This window comes from Leiobunum rupestre, chromosome 7 (genome assembly GCF_980474605.1).
Source record: "Leiobunum rupestre chromosome 7, qqLeiRupe1.1.hap1, whole genome shotgun sequence".
Lineage (NCBI taxonomy): Eukaryota > Metazoa > Arthropoda > Arachnida > Opiliones > Sclerosomatidae > Leiobunum > Leiobunum rupestre.
In genome coordinates, this window is record NC_143390.1 from 8,382,784 (window position 1) to 8,410,331 (window position 27,548).

Genomic DNA, 27,548 nt, shown 5'->3' on the forward strand with positions numbered 1-27,548 from the left:
CTCCGAGGTGGAAAATGCCAGGTGGACAAAAGTGAATTTAGTGGCAAATAAATATTTTTACCTCAAAATTAAATAATTATAAAAAAAAATATTTAAACACAGAAATTTCAGATTTGGGCTACTTAAGGCAAATATATATGCATAGGAATGATCAGATTCTGATTCTGTTAATTGTTTTGGAATAATTAATTCTAACATTGTAAGTTCAGTGTAAACTAAGACATTTTTACAATAAACTTCTTAAAAATTTTAAAAACAATTACTTTTTTAAGCTTTGAAATTCGATTTTTCTTTATTTCACTATTTGCCACTGGCCTGGACTTTTATCCAAAAAGGTGACTTGTAGGACCACTGTTTCTCATTAAAACGTTTTACCTTCTACCGGTGAAATAATTAATTTTCTAAAACTTTTCGGATTTTGTCGTGAATAATAATTTTCTCCTTTCACCGTGCTGCCATTCTGGGACTTTCGTTTTAGCTTATATTCGGCTCTTTAGTTTCGAAATATTTTAATATGCGTCGTCTGCTTTAATTTCATCTGGTAAAATCCACGCTTTTTTGGCTCGTACATATTTTTTAATATAAGGTCTATAACCGGCACGTAGGTAGAGATTATCTTTGATTATACTATATATAAACAAGTTTGTGTCCTATATTATCCTATAAATCTTTTCAAAAAATCATAATATATCATAAATTATTTAAGTTTCAGTTTAATATCATAAATTATATAAGTTTCAGTTTAATATCATAAATTATATAAGTTTTAGTTTAATATCTTAAATAAATTTAAGTTATAGTTTAATATCATAAATTATTTAAGTTATAGTGTAATATCGTAAATTATTTAAGTTATAGTTTAATATCGTAAATTATTTAAGTTATAGTTTAATATCATTAATTATTTAAGTTATAGTTTAATATCGTTAATTATTTAAGTTATAGTTTAATATCATAAATAAAAATTTTAGACTGGGCTCCTTGGTAAATAATTCGCGAGAAAAGTAAAAATTGTCGCCATCTAGTAGAAATTAAAGGTTTAAAAGACAGCCTCTAAATATTCGCGTCCACGTCAGCAATTTGGGACTAAGCCCTTACGACTAACGCGATAAGCTCAGAAAATGCGCGATTTAAGTGAAGTTCTGTCGTTGGCCGCTACGGGGCTCTTAGTAAAGTGAAAAGGTTAATTGTTCTATTGAGCGTGGCTGGCAAGCGTTAAGTGGCTTTACATCGCGACGACCCTCGCATTTTCTTCCCCCTTTTAATTCCCCGTTTTAAATTGACCTTAATTTCCAGTGGCGTTTCCTCTCTACAATTCGGCCCGTAGATGGCGCTCGCAATTCCTTCTCCATTTCAGCGTCTTTCTGTTCTCCAGCCCGACCATCTCTCATTTATCGCTTTCCAAGCTGTAGGCCGTGGTTCGAAGAGTAGATTTTGCGGTTTCCAGAAATAGTCGCTCGTATCAGAAGTATACGTAAAATATAATATCTTATAATATCCATCTGATAAGATTAATCGCTTAAAACATTTATTACGGCAAGTTCACGTTGATTTTCCTAAAACGTCTGTAAAGAAAAAACTCATTTAGTGACTTTTCTAATACTGAGGTAAATTATGATTTATAAATAAGTAAATATCCTTAGGCACTGTAATATTTATATGTATTCATAAAAATTTTATAAAGACGATCAATATTTTAAAAGTACAACAAAGAATTTATTTTATCCTGCTATTTCTCCTCCGTTAGAATGACTGTTTTGCCAGGTTTTCACAGTACCTGGAAAATCGGGGAATTTTAAAGGGGAACGGTCAAGCTTTAACCAGTTAGATAGCCCTATAGCGCATTAAAAACTAAAATCTATGGCGAAAACCGCATCAAAAAATTTTGAGTGTTTAATTTTTAATAAAATAAAGAAATTTCGGGAAATCGAAAAGCGCGCGTCCACCGCGACACCTGGTGAGAAGTCGGCGAGACAGAAAAACAACGTAAAAGCGTGCGCTGCTTAAAGGGAATATAACCTCAGGTATTTGGTGTGGAACACCAACGCTTGCAGCTCTGGCCGCTCTTGCCTTTGGCTTTAAAAATGTTTGGCGCCACTGTACAGGGACATTTGAAAAATTGAAGGGGTCTTCCGTAAAGATTGCTTTGTGGGTTATATTCCCTTTAAGACGCAAAAAATTTGTTTTGCACGCGCGGCGCGTTCCAGTTATAAGAGACCTAAGACTAAATTGCGCGATTTTAAAAGTTAGAGGATAGTTCGCAAATCGCTCATACGGGGTTATAGGCGCTGGCGGCAGCCCCTAAGATGGCGGCGAAAATTCAAACCCAAACACGTGGCGTTATTTTCGTTTCAACTTTTTGGGCCAAAAGTTATTTTCTTGGAGGAGGGAAGTATTCAGAATACTTCCCTAATCCAAGCTATTTTTTCAAGACAAAAAACGTACGTGTTAGTATATTGAACGTCTTGTTAATCTTTTGATACGGAAATAAGGCTATATTTGGAAAAGCTTGGCCGCTCCTGAAATAACTTCGAGAGTCCGAAGTAGTATTTAACAGCTGGCGAATAGCGTTATGGGTATAAAATGGAAAAAGTGGTAAACAATGGTAGATAATGGTAAATAATTTATTTCCATGAATTATTTACAGTAATTAAAACTTAAGCCTATATTTATGGAGATAAAAACTTAAAGATTTAGAACGGGCTTGTAGAGTAATTAAAAGTTTAAGATCTTCTGAGGTTGATTGAGTCTCTCGACTTCACATATTATTATACAGTGCAAACCAATATTTACCATTATTGGTATTTTGGAACGCTGGCTACCGGATTTTTAACAAAAAGGATTTTCCATAGTCTATGGGAAGCAAATTCTTGAATTTAGAATTTGTGGATTTTTACTCAAATTTTCTACGCGATTTTGGCCCATGTTCGACCACTCAAAATCGTCCCCAAATAAAAATACATTTTTGGTACAACCAAGAATGTATTTTTAGCCTTTCTCTCAATCCACTCGTTGGACCCCCCAGTACGCTCCTCCGCTTAAAATAAAACGAATAGTCCCGGTATTTCATTGGCTGCTTAAAATTTACGTCACTTAACGCGATGGAAATCAAACGCCGGTGACGTTTTGTCTTTCCCTCCGCGCGAGACGGGGGAAAGGCGTTCAACGTGCCCGGCGATTGTCGCAACATAATTATTCTTCCTAAATATAAATAAATACATTCTTGGTACAACTATGAATAAAAATTACGTAATTTTTCCAAATAGCGTTGAAAGGGCTGGAAACTGTTCGCGAAGGGTACGTTTTTTCTATGGATTATTGCCAGTACCTCCGATTTCCGTAACTTTCACCCACGCGCCGAAGTAAGGGCTAAAAAGTCTAGCGTGCGTTTGGGAGTTTTTCGTGCACCCACGTGACTGCGCCGTTTCGGTGGAAGAAATTGAAAGGGCTAATAAATTTCTCACGCATCGGCGCCAGTGAAAAAGGTCAATAACATCCACTCCCCGTTTGGCCCGCGCCACTTCCTAAAGCCACTGCTCAGATCGAACGCCGTCGTAGGAGGCGAGATCACCTAATGGACTTTTTCCCAGTTGGGACGACCAGTTCGCTGCTACTCAACTCTAATTTTATGACCTCCCTAACCAGATGCCCCTCACCGCCCAAATGTAAATAAAACTAGAACTAACATTTTATTTTTATTTTAAGTCTTAGTTTAATATCATCATTTATTTCAGTCATAGTTTAATATCACCATTTATTTCAGTCATAGTTTAATATCACCATTTATTTCAGTCATAGTTTAATATCACCATTTATTTCAGTCATAGTTTAATATCACCATTTATTTCAGTCATAGTTTAATATCACCATTTATTTCAGTCATAATTATAAATGTTTAATTTCTGATCCATGGTTAATTTAAACTTACAAAATAAAATATCAAAGGGACTGATACTTCATGGTTTTAAAATATTTATTTTCTTGGAGCTTTCGGACCGAGGTCCTTCGTCAGCCGTTAACTCATTATTAATAAACATTTTACAAATTTAAACATAAAAAATTATACAATTAAACCATTAAAAATTAAAAATTTCTAAAAAACATAATTCTACAACAATTTTTCATTAAACAGCATTACCCCATAAACTGGTTTATTTTTCAGTTTTTTAATTTTATTTCCCCCCACCCTTTTAAATTTATATTCCCTTTATCTAAATTTAATTCACCCCTATCGTTAATATACACCGCCTCTTTAAAACATCGTTTAAACCATTTTTCTTCTTGGCATACAATTTTTGTGGATCCCCAGTCTATTTCGTGTCTATTCTCTTTTTTTATGTGCATAGCAAGTCCATTGCTTTCATCTTTCATTTGTAAAATGTTTATTAATAATGAGTTAAAGGCTGACGAAGGACCTCGGTCCGAAAGCTCCAAGAAAATAAATATTTTAAAACCATGAAGTATCAGTCCCTTTGATATTTTATTTTCTAAGTATTTCAGTCATAGTTTAATATAATCATTTATTTCAGTCATAGTTTAATATCATCATTCATTTCAGTCATAGTTTAATATCATTATTTATTTAAGTCATAGTTTAATATCCAACGTTTGCAGCTCTGGCCGCTCTTGCCTTTGGCTTTAGAAATGTTTGGCGTCAATTTTAAAAATTGAAGGGGTCTTCTATAAAGATTGCTTTGCAGGTTATATTCCCATAAAGAAATTGAGTTGAAATTTTAAAAAGAAAATCAAAATACGTGTATTAGAATTATAAACAATGACAAATAATTTCAAATGTAATTTTATATTTCGATGATTGAAAATATTTTAACCAGAAATAAAAAAAATATTATATGTTTAGGGGGGAAAGCAGCCAATGTGATAAGGTAGTTTTAAAATATTTTTCATTTTTTAAAATATGGTTATCTCAACCTGAATTCTTACATTTTTATAAAAAGTACATTAACCATACTTGAGCGACCATATTCTTAAACATTATTTCAGTAATCGTTTAAAGATAATTTCCGGGTGTTTAATATAATATTTTAAAACGTGGAAATTTTTTATCCTTATTATTATTATTATTATAAAATTCAATTTAAATGGAGAAATTTACATTAAAGAAATTGAAAAGTTTAAGTAGCCAAAAAAAAATCGCATTTCAATAATGATTCTCAATGCGCACTTTGGAAAGTAAAGTAATGAAAAACGCATCCATAAAAATATGGTTTATTTTTTTAAATAAAATAAAAAGCAAGAACACTTCCAAATCGTGTCAATTTGTCAAGTCAAACATAATCGTTCATAATCTGAAACGATAAGCCTTGGATATTTTTAAACGACTTTAATTGATAAAAGTTACGTATGCTAATTTAGCTCTTTAATCTTTATATAAAATACGAGAGGTCACGTGATTACGTTAGATTCATCGTTCGGTTAAAGTTAGAGAGCGCGCGCATATTTTTGTTTTTGTTGAGCTCGCGCGTTTTCGCGCGAGACCCTCTACACGGAAATATTAGGAAACACTTTTTATACATGTATGCGTATATATTATTTTATAGAAAGAGCTGTTGCTGTGTTTCCTATCATTTATAAAGTTGATGACGCGTTTTTCGTTACGGAGTTGGAAGTGACGTGAACTAGGTTTCATTAAATAAAATACTTATTTGTGATTGTTACATTTGGAGGTACCAGGAAATACCAAGTAATATTTCCGAGAGCCAGGGCCTGCAAGTTACTGTTAATTAATGGCTTTAAAAGTCGCTTGATGACTTAGGCCTAAGGTGGTGCCTTGGGGGTATTAGCCTAGCTGATTATTATTAATATGGTGCTTGTTGAAATAATGGAAAATTTTCGCCTAGAAACAGAATGACGTCGTGTTTTTGCTAAGCCTTAATATGTCAAAAAAGCTACCTGGTTTAAAAGAAACACTTTTTACGAAAATTTTCTTTTATTTTCATAAGCACTATATAAACGGTAAAATGCAGGTCCCGTCTCTCAGATTTATTACTTCTTGTCCATTTCCACAAGATGTTTTATTGAAGCGTTTATTATCCCTAGATTTTTTTTAAACCTACTGGCAGAAATATGGCATTCGTTGATCTTATCACAAACATGGAAGTGCATGCTCCCTTTAAGGTTAAATATTTGAATGTTTTGTCCTTTCGGAGATTACAAGAGATGAGCCGTCTTGCGTAACCCCGTTATTCAGCGAAATCCCCCGTTTTCTTGGAATCTTTCCGGGGTCTTAACGGAGTTCGTTGTTGCGTTACGTAAATTCTAACGGATTTTTATCTTCAAGGGTACCTTATACAGTTCAAATGGAAGACAATAATACCGTTTAATCGCGACCAGAACGATGAAATATTATGTTCTGACCGCGGATTTCAACTTCCGGAAGTGGGCTGCAACAAGCGCCAAACCAAGCAGCAGGGACTTAAAATACTGTTTAAGTTTACTTTTTTACGCTGGTCACATCGATTTGTTTACAAAGCCCTTTTTTACCTATCACATTAACCCAAAACCCTGCTGCTTGGTTTGCGCTTGTCGCAGCCTACTTCCAGGGGCTAATAGGCCACCCTTTGAAGCTCTCTGGCGCTCTTTTAAATCATCGTAGGAAAATGAGGGAAAAATAGGCATACTTCTTAACTCACCCCCTACAACTCCTTAAATTTTTGCATAACCTTTTGAAACACCCTGTATAAACAGTAACTTGCATGTCCTGTCTCTCGGTAATATTCCTCCTTGGCGATTTCCTTGAAGATGTAATATTGAAGCGCCTGTTCGGTGTATTTTCTGCCTTTCAGATATTACTGGGGTGCGTTAAGGGAAAGTCTAAAAATTAATTTTCAGAGGAAATAAAAATAAATCCTCAAATGATTGTCCAGTAATTTAAATAAATTTTCATTCATAGCCGATTATAGACTAACAACACAGCACCCCACACAAGGAGAAAGCAACCCGTTAAAGTCGAGCAGTTTCATGTGTACACTTTTCATTGGTTAGACGCTTTAGCACCTGCTGCCGTCGGAAGGGGAAAATTCCGAAATTGTCTTCCCCCCCTTTCCGTAAAACGTACAGGGAAAAGCCTTGTTCAATGAAATTTGTACACAACACTGACTTAGCGTGTTTAAAGGCTAGCTGCGTTCTCCTTGTGTTTTTTGCTCCGAGATAGCATGGGGCGGCCAATATTGTAATTCTTTAGGGGTGACAGAAATACTAAAGTTAACTATTTATAGTTATTTTTAGACGGTTTTATCATATAAAGTGTTTTCAATGCCAAACCTGCCTATTGAAACGAATTTTACTGACTTTCCGTTTACATAAATGAACATTTTTGCATTGGTTGAGGGATTTTTCGACCTGACCCGGGTCTCCTTTCCTTGAATCTCTTTGGTTCGGGCGAGCCCACCCTTCAGCGCGTTTAATCGTTTACTCGTAAGTTCATTCCAAATTATGTATTATCCGTTAAGTCTTTCGAAGCGTACAATGTAGTCTCACCAGTTGCGACAATTTCGCATAACGGTGATGTTTGTATTCCTCAAGATGGTCTGCTAGTATTTTTTATATAACAAACGCGATTTTGCTGTATTTATCGTCTAATTACATTATTCATGTACCCTGGTTTATCTGTAAAGTTGCCAACCACGTGTTTTACCCAGGTTTAACTCTTAGCGCGCAAGAATCGGTTAGGAAGAAGTTGTTGTTCACAAAAAAATTAACGTATCAATACTGTGTATCAATGACAGTTAACTCAAAATAGTACACAATAACATTATTCTCTAAGAAGGCCTTTTAGTATTTGTTGCTACAGTAGAATTAACGACGACGAAATAGTAAGCATGGACTACGTTCCTCAAGATTTTTAACATTGTTGTAGTATCGCCCAGTTGATTTTATTTATCATAGTGTATCTCTTTTTATACTGCCACCTAGGAGCAACAAACACAAGGAGAACGCAGCTAGCCTTTAAACACGCTAACGAAGGGTTGTGTACGAATTTCATTGGACGAGCGTCACGAGCCTTTACGCTGAACGTTTTACGGGCGGGGGGAAGACAATTTCCGATTTTTCCCTTCCGACGGCAGCAGGCGCTAAAAGCCGCTAACCAATGAAAAATGTACACATGAAACTGCACGACTTTAACGGGTTGCGTTCTCCTTGTGTGGGGTGCTGTGTTTGTTGTTCCTAGCTGCTAAGATGTATTTGTTTTTGTATTTTAGCACATCATAGCTGTAGTTGTGACGTCAACCTGTTAACAGTAGAGATAGAAATAATATTCCCGTTTTCTATCGCGAACCTCACCTGTCTTTTAACAAGTTATTAAATAAGTGTATTGTTTAATTGTGGTCATTCTAGAATTAAGAATTGCACGTACCTCTACAATATTTTAATGTAAAATTTCGATTTTATTCTTAGTGTCTTTTTCTTTTTCAGTATTTTTCAACTATCGCTGGTGGAAACATTTCTAAGTAAAGATACCACTAATCTTCGGAACGGGCAAATCTAAGCCCGAACCAGGTATTTTGATAATAATTTTTATAACTCAATAGATCGATTTACAATTTTTAACGGGCAAAGACAACTTTAAAGGGGTAAAATTCATCCGAGGTAACGAGGTGATGGCGTTATTTGTTAGTAGATGGCGCTCTGATAGCAACATGACGTCATAATTTTGATTTTCAACGACGTCATAATTTTGATTTTCAACGATTGGTTGAAAGTTTTCAGTTTTTAGTGGAGAACGGTTTTGTCGAGATTTAAAATATAAAATTATCTTCCCTGATTGGATAGTTTAAAATGGTATTATAGTGCCATCTAGGGCGGAGAGTGTTAACAACTGTTAAAATTAATTGTTAATTTAAATTACAAAAATTATATATTTTTAATAAAAATTTGAAGTACTATAATTTAGTAATTAATTAATAACTTTTTAAAAAAGTTTATTTTTCATAAACTTTATAGTGTCGCCATCTACCTCAAACATTATTAAATATTAAGGTACCTCGGGTGGATTTCGCCCATTTTGCATATTTCCCTGTAGGCAATATGTGAATGCGTCTATAAAGTCATAGTAATTGCTAAAATATTAATAAATATTTAAATATCTATGTCATAAACACGATGGTCTAAAGATAAGTTTATCGTTGGTGTTTCGGTTTTTACAGTGGAAATAGCTATGAATTATAGGAACTCAATTCTTTTGAACTGATAAATTATGCTTTCCCATAGCCTTTGGTCGGCAGAGCTGAAGTTATCTGGACTAACCCAAAAAATATTTTGCATTGCCAAGGCAATTCGTACTAAACCCATAACGTCTAAAAGTCGAAAAACGCTAAATCTTTCAAACGGTAACCAGTTTAAAAGTAAAAAATCAACAAAATCTGCGCAAAAGTTAGAATCACCAAATTCCAAAATTGATCAAAACTCTCTACATGTAAAAGCTTGTTATAATGTTTTTAAACTAAGGTTTTACATCTCCTCAGTGTCAGTGGCGGCCTAAGGGGGGGGGGGTCGGTCCGCCCCGGGTACCAGGGCAGCAGGGGGTGCCATCGGAGAAGCTCGAGGGGGGGGGGTGTTAAATCAGAACGATTAAACTTGGAGAAGACGGACCCGTGAAAACTTCTGCACGGTCCTGGGGGGTGTCACGAAACACTGCCGCCGCCCCGGGGACCCAGCCTTCTTAAGCCGCCACTGCTCAGTGTACCAAAAATACACCTTTTTGGAATATTGTGCATACCTCTGCACATAAAGTTAAATAGTGGTAAATATTGACTTATTTTATATATGTGAAATCAAGAAAATCATTCAAAAAAGGAATATATCAACTGTAGAAGATTCATATCTTTATTTTCATTACTCCACAAGTCTGTTCTAAATCTTAAAGGTTTTAAACCTCCATAAACGTAGGTTGAAGTTTTAAAACCTTTAAATAATCCATGCAAATAATAAACATAAGTATGATAGTCTGTTTCGCCAATGACAAATTACATACCGACGGACTGACAACTTTCTGCGAACTGCTCCTAGTATTTGGAGGATGCCAGGAAAATCGGCGACGGTCCGCCGGCAGCCTTTTCGACGGACCAGCCAAGGCCTATTGAAAATTTAAATGCTTCCAAAGGTGTAAATAACGCTTACTTTTGGAAAATATTGATGAATTATTGAATCGGAAGATAAAAATAACTATTATAAAGCAAGTGGCGGCTCGACGTGTAGCTCTTTTTTTTTTCAATAGATGTCGCTAGCTTCGAAATCAAAAAGGCGGTACCCCTCGCGTTGACCGGATCGTTTGTAAATTGGTCAATAACATGAATTGCAGCAATTTTAAACAATATTTTTCCATGGGATATATAATTTAGGTTAAAGTCCACTAAATATAGTACAAGTTGTTGTCTAACTAACTCTACTATTTTAAATTTTAGTTTATCTTGCCTTAAATAGATGGCACCATGCTCTCCAGTAAAGTCGCGGTTTGGAAGAATCTGATAGATTCAGGGCCATCTCTACGAACAGAGTCCTTTTCATAATACAGGTGGCAATGATAGAGCCGCCATTTTATATAAATACTGGCTCCAATTCAGAAGTTATTAACAGGGCCCCCAGAGGTCCTATAATTCTTATAAAATCCTATATTTTCCAAAATGTCCTATAACATCCTATATTTTTAGCAAAACCCCCCAAAATTCCTATAAAATCCTATAGTTTTGATATTTTAAATCCAACCACTCAGTTAAATTGCTAGATTTAGCTATAGGGAAATATCACTCCGTAGCTTTGAGCATGGCCGCCATTGTGGGGTGAAATTTTTTATCAATAGGAAAAAGCACGGGTGACGTAGTGGCACGTCATACTGTAAACTCCCTATAGGATAAATTCCTATACCAAGTCATTTTAGTCTATACTTCTGTTATTGTTAACATGGTTAGCTACTAGTTTATTTTTGTGATAAAATGGTTAAATAGTTTCTATTTTTTAAGTGAAAATCAAAGATTTATTTCACAAAATATAGATTTGGTTTTTAAATGCATAAAGTTAGTAAATGAAATAGCATATATAGTCCTATAAAATCCTATAATTTTGGAAATAATGCTATTTTTCCTATAAAAAAATTGAAGATTTGAGTGGGGTACCTGTATTAACTGAATTTAATACTTATGTTTATTATGTTACTTATACTATTATTTACCACTTTCCCATTTTATACCATAACGTTATTTACCATTATTTACCACCTTTTAAATACCACTTTGGATCCCTGCATGCATCTCCTACATACAAGCTATAAATACTATTATTGGTATGAAAACTAACCAAACTTTTTGTGAAATGTATATTGAACCCAAACAGCCATGAAAGCACAGTGATCAACAAGGTTCCTCTTTATCGAATTTTTATGTACTTGGGTGGCAAAATAATATCATATTATATCAGAAGTTAATATGGTACATCTATACCATTTAAAATGAAACATGATTCTGGCAATTTTCACTTGGCTAGATTTTAGAATCATGCACAGTACTGCATTATGGATCAATAGGCCTTCTATAAAGTAACATTGGCCTTGACGTTTTACTAGGAAAAGCATTGGTCATGAGAGTAAATTCAACGAGGCACCCTGTTTTTAAGCGTAAACTGAACTGAACTTCTACGTGAGCTACATAAAAACATTAAATAACCTTACAAGCAGCCTTGGAAATGAGCTATTTTTTTAACTGGTCCTTATGACCAGTGACCCCTTAGATTATTAATTATTAAACTAGTCCTTGTGACCAGTGACCCCCTAGCTTTTGAATTATTAAACTGGTCTCATATAAAATGTTCTAATGTCATTTTATAAGCCTAAAAAACCTATACTACATGTTTAGAAGTTAGATTATGTTGGTAACATTAATTTTACACGTATTCAAAATAGTTAACTTTATTTTATGAGTATCACAAGAATAGTACAATATAGTACTATCTCACCTAAGACTACTGCCATAGCCTAGAAGACCCTCGAAATTTAAAGTATTATCTATCTCTACTTTAGGCCCCGTAGCTCCAGAGTCCCCGGTCCTATACCGCGTAGCCTACCGTACTCGGGGGGAAAGTGAACTAGAGGATTGAGGGTTTGAGGGCAGAGGGTGTTCGACAGTTTCAACTCGTTCGTGGGATGCGAGCGAGGGACTCTGCATAAAGCCTCGACATGCGGCCGCGGCGATAGTACGCGGAGTCGCTTTACATAGAAATCCGGTTTAATGGGAAATCAAAATTAATAGAAACCTTGAATTAATAAACTATTATTTTATATTATTTCGAATTATTAAACTGGTCACCTTCTATTTTTTTGTTATTATTTCGAATTAATAAACTGGACACGGTGACCAGTGACCCCCAAAATTTTGATTAAATAAACTGGTCTGAGCAATTAATAAACTGGTCTTTGACCACTTGACCACCGTTATTTCCAAGGCTGCTTACAAGGATAGTTCTCTAGTTTACAATATTTTCTCCAGACGTACCCTGGTGGCCAGAATTTTCAACGACCGGAAGTCTCAATTTTACTGATACACGGTGGGTGGAAATTGCAAAGGGGGTGCAATCGCGATTTCATTTTAGTCTGCTATTATTTGTATAATGGTTTTTACATTTTAGGTCGCAATTTCGTTAACAAATTTAATAAACCTTAAACAAAGTTTTCGGTCTATACGTACGAAACTTTAGCTATTCCATAAAACACACTTAAAAATACGCATTATTGATGAATTTATTATTTTTGTAGGCCAAGGCCTATCTATTGAACACTTGTTTACAGTTGGAAAGCCTATTCGCGTACGAAAACTTTCGCTACGCCCCCTATAGTTCGCCATTGAAACCTTGATAGGTAGCGGCGAAAGCAGACGCTATTACTTTTCCCTCATCCTTATTCGTAAATTAGACTTTAAATATAATAATACTTGAATTTTAATATAATTTTTGCATCGTTTGCTTATATTTTGATAAGTTTATTGAAGAAAAAAATGTTCTTATGACTTTTTAGTTTGGCTGTAGCAGACGCTAGATCATAGGCGCAACCTCGGAGAAGCTAGCGCAGTTACACCACCTAGACTCGTTTCGGTCGCGAATTAACAATTAAACGAAAAATTAGGTGATAAACATAAATGGCTTAAAAACAATATGAAAAAGGTCGCTTACAGTATTTATTTCCCACAATTAACCCGGAAGCTCGAGAGCCACTGAGGTACTGACCGCGATTGAATATTTCAATATCAAATGTTGTATTAAAACAAAAAATATTAAATTCGCTAAAGACCGCCAGTGAGATGGCGACATGTCAAGAAATCTTATTCCGGATTTTTATCAGTAAAGGGGGTAAAATTGAGAGGATGGCAAAAATAACTGGCAGCCTCGTTTGAAAAAGTAGTAGTGGCGTACTCCTGTTACAGTAATCCCAAGCGGGCCGGGAGTAGTGGCTCACTCCTGTAATCCCAGGCGTCCGGGAGGCAGAGTTTGTGGATGGCCGTGTGAGGACGACCACCAATCCCCCAACGGGTGGTCGGAATACTTCCGCCACGGGTGTCCCCACCCCTGTCCCCACGTATCCCCCCGTATCCCCCCGTTGGCGTGGCCGTTACACATATCTCGCCCTGATTAATCAGTTATTGTGTGCTGGTGTCTAAGGCCTTGGGTCGACACCGATGTGTGGATGTCAAAAAAAAAAAGTAATCCCAAGCGTCTGGGACGCAGAGTTTGTGGATGGCCGTGTGAGGACGACCACTAATCCCCCAATCGGTGATTGTCATACTTCCGCCACGGGTGTCCCGTCCCTATCCCCAAGTATCCCCCCCATTGGCGTGGCCGTAACACACATCTCACACTTGCCTATTTACTTCGGCAGATGATGTAATATGTCACTGTTGCGCAGCGTAGCGGTGTTCCCCGATTTATAGACCATATTTTTCTCTTTTAGTTTTAGAGTCACGTTACGACGTCTTTTGTTGCCTTATATTTTTTTCATGAATATATTTTGAAAACCCAATTGGAGCCTGCGAATGTAGTGTTTCCAGAAAAAAACAATAGCAGTATAGGAAGATGTACCGATTTCTCTAAGAAATATATTTTTTACTTCCAACTATACCAATTCATAGAAACATAGTCTTAATTTTCAGCTTGAATTAGTGTGCGAAAAATACAATAGCAGTATAGGAAGATGTGCACATTTCTCTAAATATGTGTTATGTACTTCCGATTATACCAATTCATAGTCTTAGTTTTCAGCTTGAATTAGTGTGCGAAACTAGAATTTATAAAAATCTGTGGAATGGAATGCCTGAAAATTGAATATCAGTCATTCTTTGTAACTAAAACAAGTATTTGACTCATTATTTCAGATTGAATTGCCTATAGCACAGGTGAACTTCAAATACAAATAAGAAACATCCTGAATGAAGGGGAAAACGAGCACCAGTATTGGTAAGGTTTCAAGTAATAAATTTTTGTGGACTCATAATAGTATTTGGTACCTTGAAAACCATGGTGACTGGTGCTGGTTCTCCAGTTTCTTTCTTTTAAACTATTAAAAACAAAATTGCATTTGGGGAAAGTTCTTGTAGTTTAGTTTTTCTAATTGAAATTTTTTAATTGGTGAAAAGTGTGACTTAAAATTTATTACATTTGAAAACTTAATATTCTTCTTTTGTTCCCCTTAAAGGGTAACAGTATCATTTTAATTTAATTAATTTATCGCTAATCTCCAGAATTTTATTGTTGTATCTGCTATCATGAGTAAAAGCCACTTGAAATTCAGGTCAAATTTTCCAAATGACTCTGAGGCCCTTTAATACATTATAGGGCAACAAAAGTGGTAGGGGGAGAATTATGTCAAACTGAGCTGTGACACTGAAGCTAGTACCATTGGCCACATTTTCCTCCTTTCGCCAGTGCAAATTGAGCATATTCTTCCATTTAGTTATCCCTATTCCACTTTTGTTTAATTAAATCATTCAGTCATTTAATTAAATCATTCAGTCATTGAATTAAATTGTTAATTTATTTCAATGGAAGAATATCAAAATTGTAAATTAACCGATACTGATTTTTAGAATTTCTGATACCGATTATAACCGATATCTAACTTATTCTACCAATATACTGATATTTTCCAATACATTAACAAAGCCAAAGTGGCTCCATCTGCCTTGTTTTTGAGATAATGGTTTTAAAATATCGGTAAAAATCTAAATTGGGTATTGAGACACGAAACCAGTACTGATATCATATTGGTTTCGGCCCAAAATTAACCTAAAAATAATTACTCCAACTAAAGATGTAAAATGTAGAAATTCATCTACAAATTGATCAGCAGTTTAGGATGCTTGACACTTGTTAATAAGAAATATATAATGTACTTCCGATGGTAATAAATACCTTTTTTTTTATAGGTGGAGGAGACGTTAGTGGGTCAGGATTGCAGGTGCCCACTGACTTAACATCCTCTGCCATGTCGCATCACAGTGATGATGCTATGCTCATAGCTTGTAGTGATAGCTTTTGGGAGCCAGGTAACTACAAAAGGACCACCAAGAGAATTGAAGATGGCTCTAGACTTTGTACGGACTTAATCACACTTATTCAAGAAAGGAGTGAAATTGAAAAAAACTATGCCAAAAGCCTGAAAAATTGGGCCAAAAAATGGAATGATCAAATAGAAAAGGGTATGTCTTCATTTTTTATTAATCATAATGAAAAAGCTTTATTTAAGTAAATAAAACATAAAAACCACTGTTGGACAACAACAACGCTAGTGGTTTGTTGTCTAAACGGTCGTAGCATAGTTTTTAATAAATAAAAAACTTTTTATTATACAACAGTGGTTTTTATGTTTTATTTAGTTACAGTATGTACAAGATAAGTCTGTAGATTAGCATAGTTTTTAATAAAAAAAAATTATTGTCCAACAGTGGTTTTTATGTTTTATTTAGCTACAGTATGTACAAGATAGTCTGTAGATATATTCAGGCTTTATTTACTTAATCAAATGGGATACTTCATTCAGTGTTATTCCACAATCAAGGTTTAGTTCTCAGCTACTACTCCCAAGGACGATAACACGCTACTCAGTTTGAGGGAAAGTTCAAGTCGGAGATTGGCAAGAATGTCAATTGTTTAAAAAAAAGGATTGGTCCGGAAATTAGCATTAAAACTATAGGAAGTGTCATACTTATTGTTATTATGGTATTTATAAACATTGTTGCCTTAAGCCGAAGCCCCTAAATTTATAAATGTTACGACCAGTTGGGCCAAGTATATGTGCTTTTGTGTGTCAATTGTGCATTTACTGTTAATCCTCCTTTTACTTTGCTACATAGCGTATAAATATACACTGGATTAAATGTCAGAATATTAAATTTCGTTAATTTTGTTTCAGGACCAGAATATGGTACAACAGAAGCTGCTTGGAAAGGTGTCCTTATGGAGGCTGAAAGGCGATGTGATATGCATCTTGGAATAAGAAAACAACTTACCGATGATGTCATCAGCCAAATCAAACAGTGGCAAAAAGATAATTACCACAAGTCCATGATGCAGCTCAAAGAAAAAAAAGAAATGGACGATGCCTTTAAAAAGGTACAAATTTTAAATATTCTGCTTTCCTCAACTTTTATATTCAGTTGGGTTAACTTGGACTATCATGTTTAAATTAGTTTTTGAAGTCGCAACTCCTGAAGCCAATTCCAAAGCAATCGAAAACACAGCAGCGGAGAGACCTGTGCGTCTCACACTGCCATGTTTTTCTATTTTAATTATTGTTATGGTTAGACATTAGTTCTGATTGTGATATTTTTATTACTTTTTTACTGGCGTTTGTCTGTAATCTGATATAGGCATATTGCCATTAGTTAATAATAATATTTCACTGAAGTGTGTCACTTAAATATCTTCATAGTCAAATTTTTTTTAGAAAGACCACACATTTTTGGTGGACTTCAGACTAGTTAACTCATTAGATCTAATACATGCTATTTTGCTGTGCTGAATCATGATGATTTGTTTCTTGCTAGAGACACTTATCATGCCACACATCTGTTAACAGTAATTATTTGGTCTAACTGATGCATTTATGGAACTAATTATTGACTTATGGTATTGCTTGTTATATATCTAGGTTATATTCAGTTATTTGTACTAAGCTATATTTTATTTTTATTTCCCATAATCTTCCAGCTTTATATGGTAAATAATATTTCATAAGACAAAAGGTTATTGCCATCTATTAGACTATTAGTATGTAATACTATTCAAGCTTTCCTCTTAGTTTAAAAATACTTGCACCCTTTTTTATATTATAAAATTCTTTTTAGTACCAAAAACCATGGGCTAAGCTCCTATCCAAAGTCAACAAATGTAAAGCTGATTACCATAATGCTTGTAAAAATGAAAAAACTTATATCAATCAAGAGCGAAATGCAACTGGAGACACATCAATATCTCCTGATCAGGTATGAGTACTTGAAGGTTCTCACTGTTTGAATTTTACTACTTTCTCCACACAACTTCTGAAAAAATTAAGAACAATTTACTAGCTCTGCTATCACGAGGTACAGAAGAAGAGATGCAAGTCAGTTTTTCATATAAATCATAACAATAAATACTCCCAAAGTGAACAAAATGTTAGTTTTCTTGATTGAGTTAGTGGAATAATTAAAAGCTAGGCACTACCTTAGGCCCAAGTCATCTAGCGACTTTTAATACAAACAGGTGGCCAGGTTACAAAGCGTAAGAAGGTGGTGGCAAGCCCTCCATGCCACACGAGCCAACAGCTCCCTACACTAACTATTACCTTGAATATATAATGCTTAATGATTTTCCTAAGAAACAATAATTTTCATATATACAACACTGAGCTACATTTAAACTGCCTGAAAACCTAATAGCGTTTTCCATTTAACTGCTCTAGCGATCAAGCATTCGAAATTTCCTAGATCAACATTTCATGTTTCATTTACTGCTAAGAGATAATTTGAAACTGCAGATCTGCTCTCAAAACAAGTTTTTGTGTGATCCAACTCGCTTGATCCATTTCGAGCAGCTCTGGAATAAAAGCACTCTTATTTAAAAAAACATTTAGTTCATCTCTCGATCATAGTTAAATCAATAACAATATAGACTGATTCAGAACCAATCCCAAACAGTCAAATAGAAAGCCCTTTATGTTCACAAAATTGATCTCTCGTATATTATTATTCTATTATCCTATAAACCTTTTTACGATAGTTGGTTAGAATGTCTTCTCTAAACTTCTAACAGTTGAACTATTTAACTACACTACTTCTTATTTCATAAACATATATAAATCACCTCAAATTTTTACTAAGATTTTTAGCCCTTTAAACCATCCTTAGGTACTATTTCTATTTTCAAAAATCATTTTTTATAGGTGAAAAAGTTACAAGATAGAGTAACTAAAACAAAAGAAGATGTACAGAAAACAAGGGAACGTTATGAACAAGCACTCCACGAAATTAATGACTACAACGCAAAGTATATGGAAGACATGGCAATGGTTTTTGAGAAATGTCAAGAATTTGAAGAAAAAAGGCTCAATTTTTTTAAAGAAATGCTTTTCGGGATACATGCTTGCTTAAACATTTCGGTCGATAAACAGTAAGTATTAGTGCTGAGAGGAGTTTCTTACAAAAATTCATACCTTGAACATACGTTCATAATAAGTTCCCTCTAAGATGTAATCCCTAATAAGCTCCCATGTAGACTGCATTGACCTTGTTTAAGGATTTTAAAATTTTCACAGTTACGATGTGAGTGCCATCTTTAGTTGCTTAGGGCTATAAAAATAATTTTTAGACCGGACGCTAGACGATTTAGTGATTGTTAGTAAACTTAAATATTTTACATGCAATTCTTTGTCCACTAACTTTGAAAATATTGCACCTCTTTTATCACTTATGTGAATTTCTTTAATTAACTTTTCTTTTAAATATAAGTTTAATTTGTTTAAAGATTTCCCACATCAAAATTCAGCCATAATTTGATCTAACGCTCCTATGGCATGCGCATACATTATCTTTCCGCCATAAGAATCTGCACCAAGTCTTCATGGGAAAATATATTCTAAATCATAGTAGCTATGGAGACCACCAGGCGGCGTATGACATTTCTTAAGATTCCCTTTTTATAGGGCGTTTGATATCCAACTAAATTGCCTTTGATTATGACTTAAGGGCGTTATTATAAACTTATACTTGAAGCCAAATTCTGTGTTGATCGTCATCCTGATTTAAATTCCGGTAGAGGTGGCAGGCATTACGCCTGGTTCATAGGCATATAGCGACTACTATTTTAGGACAGCCATTGCAAAATTTTTATAAAGTTCATCCATAGGTGGCGACACTATTAGGCACGAAGGTCAATTGTTCCGCTGTTAGCGCACCTGCTTTTCTTCTCCAGGATAGTAGTTTCTTCCTCCATGATCAAATTATATGTGTAGTTTCTTAGGTGTTTTGCAATTTGACAAACTAATACGTTATGTTTTAATCCCCAATGGCAGTTAAACTTAAATTTAACTAAACAAGATTTTTGAGAGTAACAACATCATGAGAGGGGACATAGGTGTGAAATGAACTTTTTCCCTCGTACTCCACACCAAAACGGTCCCCCAAGATTGTTACGTTATTTTTATAGTTAACTTCATTTTTATATATATTTTTCATTTACCATATACCTTTGTAAAACGTGCCCCCCTACGCTTTTCAAGGGAAGAGAAAGTCGTGGGGTGCCCAGTTCTCAGAAGTCGCGCGGGACAGAGAAGTAAGGGCCTCGAGGCTCTAAGTGGTTCCTTTGCCCCCCCCCCCCCCCTTAATGACCGCTCCAGAACTCCAACCCTTTTCTTTATTTTCGATTCTCCTTTAAAAAATTATCGTGCCGATGGGCAACTTTAGAAGTTGCTAAAAATATTTTAACTGTCAGTGACTATTGTCACTGAAAATATTTACGATGTTGTTTTGAACTTTTTGGTGGGAATGTCGGGGAATATTCGTGTCAAGATTGGGTTTTCGGATCGTCACTGCCACTTACAATAAAAGCCAGATAAGCCATAGCAAAAGAATCCATTTCTAAACCGTTAATTGTCAGCCCACTGCCAGTCATGATACATGGAACCATAAACTCATTTCAACCTACTTTTACCCCTTTGCAAATAAATTATTCAAACCACTCAATTTACTGAGCTTTTTAATTAAATGGTGAAGAATTGGTGCCATAGACAGCAGAGCAAAAAAATATTTTGCCTGTGGCAGCAGAAAGTCAATGAATGTATGATAATGTAGTATGTTGAATGTAAATGTAATTAGATTGTGGCCTTCGTTTTCAATTCCCTAACATTGAATTACCTTTTGAGGTTTTTGTTTCATAAAATAACCTGTAGCTTTACTCATCTAGGTTACCTCAAATATATGAAGAATTCCGTCACACAATTCAAAATGCAGATGCGACTAAGGATCTCAAGTGGTGGTCTAATAACCATGGAATTGGTATGGGAATGAGCTGGCCTCAATTTGAGGTATGTTGTACAGTATTTATATTACTTTTAAATTATCATATGATGTGCAAAAATCAAGCTCGGAATAATATCACTGATAGTAGATGAATTGGTAAAATGTTAGTAACATAACAAAAAATTTTGAAAGCTCCCTATGCTATAAAATAAATGCACGTTATATTTCGTTTTTTTTGCGAATTATTTGCTCGAATGTGGGAAGAAAAGGGGCTAAGCTGCAACACATCCTCTTAAGGAGGGTGCCCAGTGTGCAAATGAGTTTGCCATGCGTCCAGTAATGAAATATGCTTATCTGAAATTAGTCAATAGATTTCAATCTTGAGTATATTTTTAGGTTTTTACAAAAATAAGTAATATTTTGTACAAAAAATCTCAAACCATAGCTCATGGCCACGCTTTGACAATGTATATTTAACGTGCTATTTCCCCAGTTATGACCTCTGAATGATAAATAAGGTTATTTTTGTTAATTTAATATGGAGAGTCATGTTGCATGAGACAAATTGTTATTAATTTTAGATTGAGTTGCAAATATTTAGTTTCCTTGATTTTAGTCTTGGTAATTTTGAGCTAAAACATAGCACAAACAACTATAATTCATAAATGTAATAGATAAGAATACATCTGGAAACTATACGATATGTGCTTACCGTTTTCAAAAACTCAGTTATATTTCAACACAATGTTACCAAATGACTTTTATTTGAATTTTCAAAATATAAATTAACTTCATCAATTTATCTTTATACTGTAAAAAGTTAATTGTTGTTTCCAAAAAAACATTGAGTAAACAACACACAATTTCATGTATAAAATTTCACCAAAATAAAATCAAGGATTACTTCAAGGATATATAGGAAGTTTAACAACTCTTGAATTCTAAGTCCACAGATTAGGGGGCTGAATTTATTGGAAAACTAAGCAGGCCTACAGCTATGCAGTTAGAAACATAAAGCATGTGGATATAAGAAAAGAAATTTTAAAGCATTATATTATTATTTATATGAATTCATAACTTAGGGAGCTCTCTATTTTTTGTTATGTTAAAAAGTCCTTGCCAATTGGCTCCGAAATATATTTTAAATGATTTTGTCAAACGCCTAAGGGAGATTGGTGGCCCTTATTGATTATCACAGATAGAGGTGGAGTATACTGCCAAGATTATCTCGGGCACTGACCAATATGGGTAACTATGTTGTGAAGGTCAGAAGGGCATCAAAAGTGGCATAGGTAAAGAATATGCTACACCTTACATTCAATATAGTTTAAGCCTCATGCAGTCAATTTTATTTCAAGATTAAATTTGGTAGAAATTGGGGCTCCCAAAAAGGAAGAATATGACGTGCATAAACCTCGCCCGCCCAAATAAGCATAACTTAAATAACATAGCCTATCAATACGCACCCATAATGCACCATTACGCACCGTTAATTTCAAATTATACACCAGTGCCGTTTTGACGGAATTTAATTTTTTAAATGGGTGGGTGAGCTTAACGATAGCCCGCCCAATTTCGAATTTCCAAATAAAACAGCCTATCAATAGGCACCCATTATGGACCACCATTTACACAATTAGCACCAGACTGATTTTCTGAAATTGAAACTGAATTTTCACATTCGAGTTTTCTCTTTTTACAGAGTAATGTTTCAACAATATTTTAAAATTTTTCAATATTTTTATAATGTTTCACAAATTTTTCTCAAGCTTTTATTTTGCAAGACATAACTAAGCAACGTTTAGCTGAAGTTTAAGTCGGCTTGCTAATTTCACAGAGTAATACTGAACTGAATTCATTGTGAAGCAAAATAAGTTTGTCACTAGAAATCTAGCGTAAAAGTTTTACAATTTAAATTTATTTAGGGAAAATTTATTTTATCAAGACTGAATAAATCTATAATTATTAACAAGTTTCCACTTCCAATCGCATTTTTTTAACAAGGAACCAAAGAGTTGACTTTTATAAATAGTTTGCGTAACCATCAGGAGCACAGGTTGAAAACCTTGATCTAGACTATCAATATGAACTTTAAGCAGTTGGATCTGTCTCAGAAACACTTATGGTGAAAATTTCAAAAATGGTGATGCTTAATGGTACATAATGGATGCCATTTGTTGGGCTACTTTTAAGGCTGAAAATTTGAAATTGGCAGGCTTCATTAACTTGGCCCGCCCAATTTGAAATAAATATATCCCTGAACCCAGTGTGGTGCAAATTTCAAAAATGGTGGTACATAATGGGTGCCAATTGTTAAGAATTTATTTAAAAAAACAGATTTAAATTTCTTTAAACAGTTTAATTAGAAAAAAGCTTGAAAATTATGGTAAATGGTTTTTAACAGAAGTAGTTATTGGTATTCAAATATTTGAGAAAAGTTTGAAAAAATCCTTTAGAAAATTTCGGAATTCCATAGTTTTAATATATGATGAAAACTATAAACGAACAAGAATTAGCCGACCTTCTATCAGATTGAAGTAGAAAACGGATTAACGAAGGCTAAACTGTATTTGAGAATTTTTTAATCGTGGCTAGAAATGGGATGTGAAGAATGGTTAAAGAGATGGTGTTAGCTGGACACATTTCAATAGCAAAAACCAGCAAAATTTTTTGTAAACTGGTTACATTAATTATAGTTTGTTTTGGAAATAAGGTATTGATTTCTGTTAATTGATAATTAAATTCCTTTTATGTGAAACAATTATTTCATTTTATTGAAGCTAGAATTTCGATTCCGATGTTGTATTAGTGTACTTCATTTTTGAAAATCTCAGTTAGGCTTGAGAAATTTTGGACCTACTATTTCATTTCTTTTTCTCTCTTAATATTATATTTTGGTTCACTCTAGTAGCAACCAATATAAACATCTAACGGCAAATTAAGTCAAGAAATGCAGGGAAGCCTACCCTTTCATTTAAAAACTTCAATTTGTTAGTGAACATTTAGTTTTCAATTAATATTGTCATTACCATTATTATTATCATTATCTATTTATATATTTATTGCAAAAATCCAATACTACAAGAAATTTCTGACACTATCTCTTTAAGCTGTTTAGGTGAAAATACTTAAGGTAACATTTACTATGAGTAATTAATTACCAAATAGCTATTTTATTTTGGGTTATCTGTCAAATCCTTCATATTAGGAGGCCTACAAAATATCTTTAAAGACTTGATGCTTTTAGTCTAGATCTGTTGTAAATTAACCAAACTTTCCTCCAACCAATGTAAACTTAACTTTTTAATGTCATTAAAAGAACTAATGAGTGGCCAGTTCAAATTAAAGCTTTCAATATAGTTTAACAAAAGTAGTTGGTATTTTGTGTGAAGTCCTCCTAAGTTTGTGTGAAATATCTCTAACGTATACATTTCAAAGGATTTTAAAACATATTACATATCCTCTTACAATAACATTGTTTAATATGTAATGAAATTATAGACAGAATGGAAGAAATCAAAAAGACATAGCTATAGTATTTTTTGCAACCAAAAGAAATATTTAGAACAGGTATCAATTCTATTATCACAGTTTTAAGCTGCTTCCAGTTTGTTAATTTGCACAGCTTCCTTTATACGCTTACAATTTTCAACAATATTTATTCTGATAACATACCTTAATGTTTGTCTATTAGAAGAGGTTGTACCCCTACTTAGATATTTTAATAAATTGTTCTTATAGTGGGCCGGTGCATTTTCTCACTATAGTAAATTTACGAATTTAAAATATTTTGCTTCAAGATTAATTATTTTGTATTGAAAAAATAGTTGAAAATGTAAAACTAAAAGTTGTGAAACTTGAAAATGTAAAGCTGGTGTTTAAAATGTGCTAGATTTACTTTTTTGGGCTTTATTTCAATTTTTACATTACATTGTAAGTGGCAATATGACGATTTTGGCATGGTTATAAAATAACTGATATCTGGTGAATTATTTACCCATCCATTATTTTATAATGTGATTTTAGAATTTATTACTAACACAATCTACAATCTATTTTGAATTTAAAGTTTTTTTACTATGGAAAAATGTTGGTGAAAATTCTGCAGGAATTTTATCATTTTAATAGCAATTTCCATTTCAACTGCTCACAAGCATGAGCTTCCTTATCAATTTGTCAGATTCCATTTGCGTGCTCAGATCTACTCCAATTATTGCTCTTGAGTGCTCTGAGATCGCTTGAAACTGATCAGACAAATTCAACAGGTGATCGCTTCCAGTTAAAGTTTTTTTGGTTGATCTAATAGGTTTTGAGTTTTTTTAGCAAGTTCCGTTTTAGTTCAAGAATAAAATTATTAGAATCTTTGAAACATGTTCCATTTCCTTCTCAATCAAAGTGAGATCAATGACGTCAGATTGACAGAATCTGAAGCCGTTAAATGGAAAAAGCTATTAGTCGTATTTGAAAATAACCATTTTAAATTTAGGTAATGTAAATTACGTTACCTAAATTTAAAATGGTCTAGCTGCATCACAAGTTAGCAATAAATTCTGAAATCATTGATTGGAATATAACTTAGTCTGTATTTATAACTTTAATACTGACTCTTCTTTTTCCTAGTAATTTGATGTGTCTTAATATTGGAATGTAATTTTTAACTTTTTCGTTATTTTTAGTTCTCATAGTGCTCATTCACTTGATTACTAAGCACGTCTGTTTTACTTAAGTGTTGTATGATACAATTTCCAATTAAGTTCTACAATACTTGTGCAATGTGATTGCCGCCTGCTATTTATTTTTGCCTGTTGTTATTAAACCCTTCAGGAATACTTGGAAGAGTTTCGCGACATTGCTACTAGGAGTCGTAAAGGTGCCATTCCAGAAAGTGGAATTACTTTGGTGAATCAACACAGAATAAGCGAGGACCTTCCTGTAAATTAAATTGATGTTTTATTTAAAAAAAATCCCTAAACTATGGTTTATTGGTACTTGGTCCTTCATTACGACTGTCCCTGTGCTTTACATCTTTTGCTTTCATTCAAGAGTTTGCCTTTTTATAAGACCTAAAGGTCGTAGTAAAATATATTTTCAACTTCAATATTCCAAAATAACCTTTTCTGACGTTTATATAATTAATGTTTTCTCTTAATAGTACATTAACTGTAGGAAAAATACATGAACATAATTTGAAATGTTATTTATTTTAAGGAATTGGCACTTAAATAGCCTTAACATGAACAAGCATTTTGCTTGTCTCCTAAATTATAGTGAAATAATTATTATATTACTTTTTTAACGTAGCTTCTTTTATTCTCGCAATATAGTTAATTAATATTTTTCGTAGTACATACACCTTATTAAGAAGAAATTGAATCTTTAGGAAGCTTTAAATATTTCTACAGAATTAAAGTGAATGTTAGGAATTTAAATCTGCGGGATTTTGTAGTATTATTGGCAAGATAACTGAGCTGTAGTAGTAGTCCAAATGCAATAGCATAGTCAAAATGGGAAATTTAACTTGGCAATTATTTAGGGTTGAAATGAAATGACCCTTTGTCTTAATTTTTTATTTTTTTTTGATAATACAAGATTTTTGAAAAATAGATTTAACTAAATTTCATTTTAATTACATGTTGGTGATCTCAGATTTTGGTTAATTAGTTTTACTGCATTCTAGTCATACAAAAAGTAATATAAAATTAAACAGAAGTTAACAAAATCTTAAAACCGGTTACGCTAAAAGGCAGACTTAATAGGCTGTTTTATAACACAAAAAATGCTTTGCATGCATATTTTAAATTTGCATTTTGGTTATGGTTTTTCCTTTTTATTTTTACCAATATCCTTTTGTTATTTAGTTTCCTTAGGTGAAAAATGAAGTTTCACATCATTATTTGTGTATATTTATTTAAAGGAATATACACCAGAGTTGTCAAATATTTCTAAGAGGGAATCCAAAAAGAGCCACGTAGGTTCAGATCCTGGGGTAACGCTAACAGGAGTGAATCATAAATCTGACACTACTAACCATGATGCTGGAAAGAAGAATTCTTCAAATAGGAATTCTGCAATTAGTTCGTAAGTTCATTGTTCGTGCAATGTTGATTATTTACGTTAAGACGATCCTACCCTGTCATGGCAGCTACCAATCTGGCACCCATTGCTGATTCTTAATTATATTAGGCAAAGGCTATTCCTAAACCCCTGTATTATGGATAGCTATGCATGGCTATCCATACCTGGTGATGTACGAATTAAATTAACGATGCTTGTGGGATTTTAGAAACTATCTCCTGCTAAATAATAGTTCAGCAACGAAGCTTGTAATTACAAACTTTGTCTGCTATGACACTAATTTAAAGTAGGTTGAATCTCTAGTAGGTTTTTAAACTAGGGTAGGATCACCTTTTTGATTTGATTTACTACCATGAAGTATCCCTCGTTGTAAAGTTTTATTTTTTTAAATCAATCAAAACCATGGTAAAAAATTCCACGTTTACCATTATACGGCCTTAGCTTTTGCTAAACCTGGTGACAGACATGTTAAATTTGTTGATCCAACATAAAGGGCTATATGAAGTTCCATGCTTAAGTTCAATCCACAAATCCATAAATTAGAAGGTGTTATATGTGAACGAATTATAATAAACAATTATGATGTTGTTTCATTGTAAGAAATGGAGGTTCACGCTCGCCACCAGGAAATCAAGATCCAAACAACCCATTTGAAGATGATCACGATGACTGGGATGAGTATAGCAACGATGCATTAGTTGACAATGGAGAACAAGGAGTTCCTGTTAAAGCTCTTTATGACTATGAAGGTGCTGAAGCAGATGAACTAACATTTAAACAAGGTACACTTTAAAATTGTCGCAATTTTAATAATCATAAACTTTAAAATAAAAATTTATTCATATCTTTTAAGGTGATGTATTTGAAAAGTTAGAGGATGAAGATGAACAAGGGTGGTGTAAAGGTCGCAAAGAAGGAAGAGTAGGCCTTTATCCAGCTAACTATGTAGAAGTAGCCCAAAAATAAAGCTGTTTTCAATATTCA

General features: G+C 33.8%; 1 protein-coding gene across 6 annotated transcripts in view; it reads left to right on the forward strand.

Annotated features, from left to right (window-relative positions):
• Synd (protein kinase C and casein kinase substrate in neurons protein Synd) overlaps positions 1 to 27,548 on the forward strand; it is a 79,941-nt gene extending 52,393 nt beyond the window's left edge. For 2 of the 6 annotated variants that reach the window (XM_090154538.1, XM_090154539.1), the window contains exons 2-12: positions 8,434 to 8,517; positions 14,370 to 14,463; positions 15,420 to 15,692; positions 16,406 to 16,605; positions 17,340 to 17,477; positions 18,416 to 18,642; positions 20,434 to 20,554; positions 25,314 to 25,421; positions 26,404 to 26,567; positions 27,165 to 27,346; positions 27,418 to 27,548. In XM_090154538.1, coding sequence (XP_090010664.1) covers positions 14,424 to 14,463; positions 15,420 to 15,692; positions 16,406 to 16,605; positions 17,340 to 17,477; positions 18,416 to 18,642; positions 20,434 to 20,554; positions 25,314 to 25,421; positions 26,404 to 26,567; positions 27,165 to 27,346; positions 27,418 to 27,530 — 1,566 coding nt within the window. In that variant the 5' untranslated portion in view covers positions 8,434 to 8,517; positions 14,370 to 14,423 and the 3' untranslated portion in view covers positions 27,531 to 27,548. The remainder of the gene's footprint in view (positions 1 to 8,433; positions 8,518 to 14,369; positions 14,464 to 15,419; positions 15,693 to 16,405; positions 16,606 to 17,339; positions 17,478 to 18,415; positions 18,643 to 20,433; positions 20,555 to 25,313; positions 25,422 to 26,403; positions 26,568 to 27,164; positions 27,347 to 27,417) is intronic. The other 4 variants (XM_090154541.1, XM_090154542.1, XM_090154540.1 and 1 more) reach the window with 3 other exon arrangements.